The sequence below is a fragment of the Elephantulus edwardii genome, unplaced genomic scaffold, assembly GCF_000299155.1.
Source record: "Elephantulus edwardii isolate Elephantulus edwardi_28Jun2011 unplaced genomic scaffold, EleEdw1.0 scaffold00306, whole genome shotgun sequence".
Lineage (NCBI taxonomy): Eukaryota > Metazoa > Chordata > Mammalia > Macroscelidea > Macroscelididae > Elephantulus > Elephantulus edwardii.
Genome location: NW_006400056.1, coordinates 1,031,889 through 1,039,408, shown reverse-complemented (window position 1 = coordinate 1,039,408; position 7,520 = coordinate 1,031,889). Strand labels below are relative to the sequence as shown.

General features: G+C 40.3%; 1 protein-coding gene across 1 annotated transcript in view; it reads right to left on the bottom strand.

The window, feature by feature from the left end:
- CCDC174 (coiled-coil domain containing 174) overlaps nt 1-6,585 on the bottom strand; it is a 24,122-nt gene extending 17,537 nt beyond the window's left edge. The window contains exons 1-3 of the mRNA XM_006901037.1: nt 6,544-6,585; nt 1,797-1,901; nt 817-917 (exon numbers count right to left, since the gene is read on the bottom strand). Coding sequence (XP_006901099.1) covers nt 817-917; nt 1,797-1,901; nt 6,544-6,585 — 248 coding nt within the window. The remainder of the gene's footprint in view (nt 1-816; nt 918-1,796; nt 1,902-6,543) is intronic.
- Between the last annotated feature and the right edge of the window lie 935 nt (nt 6,586-7,520).

Genomic DNA, 7,520 nt, shown 5'->3' with positions numbered 1-7,520 from the left:
GACATCTGTTCCGGCAGAAAGGTAATCGGAGACATATACACATATAAAGTAATATATATTCAGTGTTGTTGTTAGGTGCCACCGAGTTGAGAATGATTCACAGTGGTGCTATGAACAGCAGATCTGCACCCTGCCCTATCCTGTGCCATCCTCAAACCTCCTGACACATTAGAGCCCACTGCGGCAGTGACTGTGTCTCTGCATGATTGAGGGTCTTCCTCTCCTTTGCCAACCCTCCACCCTTCCCAGCATCATGTTCCTCTCCAAAGAATAGCCCCTCCTAACAACATGCCCAAAGTATGTGAGGCAAAGCCTCATCACCCTTGCCTCCAAAGAGCACTCCAGCTGCACCCTCTCCAAGACCTATTTATTTGTTTTTCTGGAAGTCCATGGGATGTTTAGTGCTCTTCTCCAACATATATATATTATAAACGTATGTTGTTGTTTGCCTTCGAGTTGAGCATGACTCAGAGTGACTCTATGAACAAAAGGCCTGAAATACCCTGAAGTACTTAACTCTTACCCGAGGAGCCCTAGTAGTGTCGTGTGTAGCATATGGTCCTGCCACGCTCAAACGCACCAGTCACTCCTCAGGAGAAAGATGGGCAGCCTCCTCCCATAAAGATTCACAGCCTTGGAAGCCCAGTGGGCTGGAATGCACTTGGTGGAAGTTGTTATTGTTTAAGCGTAGTCAAATTGCTTGCGACTCATAGTGACTCTATGTACGGCAGCTCTGAACCCTGCTCTATTCTGAGCTAACCTCACTGTCTCTGACACACTGGATTTGCTCTTTTGTTCTGTTTATGGTACTTTTACCTTGCTTTGTCTAAAGTCTTCTGTTCTTCAATCTTCTGCTCAGCATCCTTCTCTGCTCGTTTGGAAACTCCTGCATTCTGTTTGTTCCAGATACTTGGTTTCTATTAAGAGAAAAATTTAAAAAGACAAGCAGAATGACCACACTATTACATAAGATTTCTAAATGTCCATCAGATAGAAAAACAGAATAATTAAGTATCATTATATTTGTGACTCAATGGAGACAGTGAGACCTTATGACAGCTAACCTATGTCCTACAAATTGGAATGTGCTAGACCTGAGGGAAATATCAAAAGGCTGTAAAGTGTATAGAGTTTCTTTACATGACTGTACACAGGGACAGCTCTACTGGGTTTTTTTCTCCTGAACCACTATAACTTAATTCAAGGCTCTAATGAAGCTATAGGATGTCAGAAATTACTAACACAGATAGCAGATACTTTTACCACTAAAATTGGAAAACAATTCATAATTCTCAAAAATCGCAACACTTCTGCTATAGTCCCATCTTCTTGTTTATCATTGTTTGGACTGATAACATCTCTATAATATTCTGTAAGAATTTAAAGAACCTATTTATTAATAGCATAGACTTTACTAAAAGAAAGGAGCTCTGACGGCTAAGTTCGTAGGGAGCTGAATTGCTAACATAAAGGTCACACACATTTCTGTGGTGGTTTGGATCCACCAGGAAAAAGATGGGCAATCTCCTCCTATGCGCTTTACAGCTTTGAGAACCTGATGGAGGGCAGCTAGGAGTCAGTTAGGGCTGGACAGCAACGAGTATGAGTTCCTAAAAGAAGCACTCTTTGAATACATTTCACATTTTTGATGGCACAGATATAAAAAATACAACACAGGTTTTCTGCCCTCTTAATATTTACATGGCGTGGACACCAATGACACTTTCAGAAAACCTAAAACATGTCAGAATGCCTCTCTATTTGGAATCAATGGAGAAAAATTATCTTATTTTTACCTTATTGGTTGTTTTTGGTTTTCCTGAAACTTCAGAATCTTTCAGAAGTTTCTCTTGTTTGAATTCTTCTTGTTTTCGAAAGAGTTCAGCCTTAAGATCCACCAACTAGAATAAAATCAATAAGCAAACATAAACATTAAATTCATTCTAATAGTTGACTGGATTTCTAAGGCATTATAATTCTCAAAGCAAGATGTAAATTTCTCTAAGTGGACAAAAAGGGATACAAAATTAAGTGTTCTAAATGGGCAATTCAGTACAAAAGAAAACTACTTGTTTTTCCATTCTGACTCTGTTGCAAATTAATTCACACTCTATTTTCAATATTCAAAGCTGTCCTCTGGGCAAGGGGACTATGACAAAGTGAAGAAAAGAAACGAAATCTGTATATTCTAGATTCAGACTTGATCAATTATATTAAGCATATTCTGACTGGCACCACATAAGGTTATCTCACTTAAAACATCACAACAATTTAACATTTATAAGTGAAATGTCTCTGCTTGTCAATTATCTAAATACATACTATGTTATGGTATAAAACATTCAAGAAACAAATAGCAACATAAAAAAGTTATACTCCCTGGCTCAAGGAACCTATATAATCTATTAAAGTAATTTATAAAACCAGTAAAGTAAACTAGAAACTATAAATGACTTTTAGAAGAAAGTAGCATTAAAAACTTGAAGGAGCATTCCCTTATGTCCAGAATGTCAAGAGAAAGGCTTTGATTTAAGCTTTTAAAATTTTAACTAAGTATGTTTTAGATATGTTAGAAAAAATAAGTTAAGCAAGATCACAGAGTTCAAAACAAGGGAAAGAAAGCCAAGAATAAGAGCATGAAGCAGCTGTACCAGGCAACACTTGCTGCTTTGTTTGAAGGAAAGGAAAGGAAAGGAAAAAGGAAAGGAAAAAGGAAAAAGGAGAAAGGAAAGGAGAAAGGAAAGGAGAAAGGAAAGGAAAGGAAAGGAAAAGGAAAAGGAAAGGAAAGGAAAAGGAAAGGAAAGGAAATGCTAGGGGATCACTTTAAAAGGGCCAGCAGAGTTGCTAATAAGCTTGGGCACTACTAACTGCTATTTATAGACATCAAAATTTCCAAGTTTAATGACTTCTACTTTTGGTAGAGGTAAGTTTAAAAGTAACTTTGTCAGGGATTTTAAAAACACAAAGGGTACTTTCATTTCAGGATCTGACGTTTTGAAACATGAAACCTTAAAGTCCTAATGGATCATGAGAGCTACAGCCTCCACTACCCAGTTGTTGCTCTTTTTTAGGTGCAGGTGAGTAAACTATGACACTCACTGTGTGCCTACGAGTATGTCTGAACCTTGCTCTATCCTGCACCATCCTCACCATCTGTCATGCTCGAGTCCACTAGGGCTGGCAATGTGTCAAAAAATCTCCTTGAGGGAGCTCTGGTGGCCTAGTGGCAAGAAATTATGTTGCAATCTTAAAGGCATGGGGTTCAAGTCCACCAGATGCTCTGCTGGAGAAGGAGGGGCAATCTCCTTCTGTGCCAGTTGGATTTGATTTGACAGTTCACAACAACAACAAAATAGAATAAAAAAACAAATAAACAAAACCCCCTGCAACATCTCCTTAAGGGTCTCCCTCTACCCTACCTAACCATCTACCTATCTTTCCCAGAGTGATGTTTTCTCCAAGGACTGGTTCCTCCTGAAAATATTCCCAGAGGTAAGTGAGAAAAGTTTCACCATCTTTGCCTCTAAGGAGCACTCTGGTTGCACTCCATTTAGGAGTTTGTTTGCTCTTTTGACAGTCCATTCGATATTCAAAACTCTTCTTCAGCATCAGAATTCAAAGGAATAGATTCTCCTTCTGTCATCTCTATTCACTGTCCAACTTTCAGATACATAGGAAGTAAATCAAAACACCGTGGCTTGCACCAAGCACACTTTTTAGTCTCTAAGCAGACATCATTGGTTTTTAGAACTTTGTAGAGGTCCATGACAGCAGATATACTCAATGCAACTCAGCTTTTGATTTCTTGACTACTGCTATCGTGGGTGTTAATTGTGGATACAAGTAAAATGATTTTGACAACTTCAAACTTTACTCAATTCTCCACATTTTTCTATTCTACAACAACTTTGGCATTTTTTTAAAATAGCAAAATTCTTGGAAAGTTAACAATACCCAGATGGTATTCGTATTATAATTATTACTAATTTTAATCTAGTAAGTGGTCTAGTGGGTAGGGAGTTGCACTGTCACTTCAAAGGTAAGTGGTTCAAATCCACCAGCTTCTCTGCAGAAGAAAAACGGGCAATCTCTTCTTGGGCAATATATAGCTTCCGAAAGCCCTCTGGTGGGTCAGTTCTAACCTATGACACATAGTAACAAAAGGTTAACATGACTACTATTAAAGTTACTACTTAGAATTTTTCCTATTTCTTAATCTTCAAGTTGAAATTCTAGGATTTTCAGTAGTCTAATTACTTGCCATGCATTTGAAAACTGGACAATAAATAAGGATGACAGAAGAATCAATGATTCTGCATTGATGCTGGAGAAAAGTTCTGAATATTCCATGAATTGCCAGAAGAACAAACAAATATGACTTGGAGAAGCACAACTAACATGCTCCTTAGAGGCAGGAATGATGACACTTTGTCTCACAAACTTTGGACATATTGCTAGAAGGGGTCAGACCTTGGAAAAAGACACAAGGCTTGGAAAGGTGGAGGGTCTGAGAAAGAAGTGGAAGACCCTCAACAAGATCAACTGACACAGTGACTGTAAAAATGGGTCCAAATATATCAAGATATGATGAGGATGGCATAACACAGGGTAGGGTAAAGATCTGCCTGCTGTTCATAAAGTCACTATGTGTTATAGTTGATTGAATGGCACATAATAATAACAACAACAAAAGTACAATCCTAGGATAATGCCAGAAAGTCAAGCTGGAATCAGAAGAGGGCGTGCAACAAGGTATACTACTACTGATAGCAGATAAATGGGGTTGAAAGCAGGTAATACCAAAAAAGATGTGGTGGTGTTGTTATGTTCCCTTGAGTTGCTTGTGACTCATAGTGACTCTATTGTGCATACCTTTTGTACACAGCTCTGAACTCTGCTCTATACCAAGCCAACCTTTCTGTCTCTGACACATGTATCTCTATTACCCCAATACTGATTCAATCTGTCTCATTGAAGGTCTTCTTCTCTTGTGCTATCTTTCCACCCTCCCAAGTATGATGACCCTCTCCAAGGACTCGTCCCTCCTTGCAACATGCCCAAAGTATGTCAGACAAAACTTCAGAATCTTTGCCTCCAAGGAGGAGCCTGGTTTCACTGTCTCCAGTATTTACTTATTTGTTTTCCTAGCAATCCATGATATATCCGATATTCTTCTCCAGTACCACAACTCGTAAACATCAATTTTCTATCATCCCTAGTCATCGTCCAGCTTTCTGATGCATAACATGTAACTGCGAAGACCATGGCCTGAATCAGGTGCACCCTGGTCTCCAGACTGACATCATTGCTCATCAGTACTCTGGAGAGGTCCCTGATGGCAGATTTTCCCAATGCAATTTGTCTACTGATTTCCTGGCTGCTGGTACCAAGAGTGTTGATTGTGCAGCCAAGCAAACTGAAGCTGTGTGTGTACTGATGTTTTATTAACTATGCAAAGGCATTTGAGTGAATCATAATTCATAATAAATAGCATTGCAAAGAATAGAAATTCCAACACACACACTTGTGCTCATGCAGAATCTGTACATGGAAGAAGCAACTGTACAGACACAACTAGGGGAGTCCATATAATTTAAAACCAGGAAAGGAGTGAGTTGGGATTGAATCTTCTCACCGTAAGTACTCAATCTATATGCTAAGCAAATAATTGGAGAAATGAGACTATAAGGCAGCAGAATTAGAGAAACAAATTGCAATATTCAGGTGACACTACTGAAAACAAGGAAGATTTGAAGTACTTACTGAAGCTTAAAAGAATCTACACACACACACAGTCTACACAGAGCCTTCAGTATGGATTACACCTCAACATAAAACACAAATTCTCACCAACAGTCCAATAAAAAACATTACGCTAAATGGAGAAAAAAAACCTGAAGTCGTCAAGATAGTCATTTCACTTGGATTCGTAATCAATGCCCATGGAAGCAGCAGTCAGCAAAATCAAACACAGTATTTAGCGAATAAGTCAATGACAAAGTTAAAAAATATCTTAGGAGCCCACTATTACAGAAAGCCAAAGACCAGGTTGGGGCGTGGACCATATACACAGCCAACTTCAAAAACAAAAAGTCCAGGCTTACTGTGGCAACAGAAACTGGTTCTACGCCAGAGTTTATGGCTCGTACTTAGTTACTTTTCAAACCTAAAACAAAACTTACCCCACTGCTCAGTTTACAAACTGACAATATAATGCCAGGAGGCACTCAAATTTTAGAATAATCAAACATATAAGGTGAAAAGAGCGCCTTTGCTAATGTTAAAGCCCCAAAGACAGGAAGGAGGAAACAGACCTCCCTGACCAAAGGAAATAAAACACCAAGCTGAATTTCATATCCGAGGAGAGAAACCTGGCCCAAGCCAGCAAGTCAAGTTCAGGACTTGGTAAGAAAGTTGCCCTGTGAAGCCAAGTCCAGGCCCCCGCTTGAGCAGAGAGGACATGTCAGGGTACCCGCGCGAAGAAACAGGTCGGGTCAACATTATGTCTGGCGGCGGCGGGGAGAACCCAAAGATCACACTTACAGAGGAAGCTGCCACATCCAAAGGCTTTTTCCTCCGGTCCATAGTTGCTCTGCAGCTTCTTATTAAACAAACGAAGACTCCAAGAACACTTCCTAAATCCTCAAATGACAGTCCCTAGAGCAACCGGAAGCACCTACTTTGCGTCAGCGAGCGGCGCGCGTTTACGACACGGGAGCGGGGCCAACTTGTAGAGGTCACGTGGGAGTTCTGGCTGGTGATCCGGCGCCATATTGAGAAGGTCGAAAACAGCAATTCTAAAAGAGGGAAAAGGGAATGAGCGGCCGCGCTAGCGCCATCTTGAGAAGGTCAGTTTGGATTTCTGAGCGGCGGGCGCCACCTTGAACGAGGCCCATCGTATGGGGCAGGCGGTGGCGCCCTCTTCGGACGTGGAGAGTGAACTATGGCGACTTGGTAGTGTGAAAGTGATTCAGAACTGCTGGTGAATAAGTTTACCGCTGTAATTCCGAATGTTTGCGGTTCGAATCCACCAGTTGCTCCACTGGAGAAAAATGGGCAGTCTTGTTGTGCCCCAAATCCAGTTCCCCCCAAGTCACCAAGGAGCCGACACCGATGCAAGGGCAAAAGGGAATTTATTTCAGATTCGAATCCGGGCCGCGCTCCAAATCGTGCCAATACAGCAGGGAAAACGGCCCCGATTCTGGGCTGTCCCGCCTATTTAAAGGTGAAAGCCCGGGAAACAGGGCTATACAGGATTGGCTGATGTTTGGGTGGGGGCTCTTTTCCCCCTTCCCCCTCCGCTTTCAGTTTACTGCTCTAGAGGCTTATACATTTTATTTATTTTTTTTTTTGCAATTATCAAACAATAGCTCTATTATCACATGGAGGTAAAATTCTGCTGAATATTATAAGAAAAAACAACTAGAACAGTACATTGACAGAGAATTACCTGAAATACAAGTTAACTTTTTTTTTTTTTAATTTAGGTTGTTTATTTTTCATTTCAATGAACATCTACA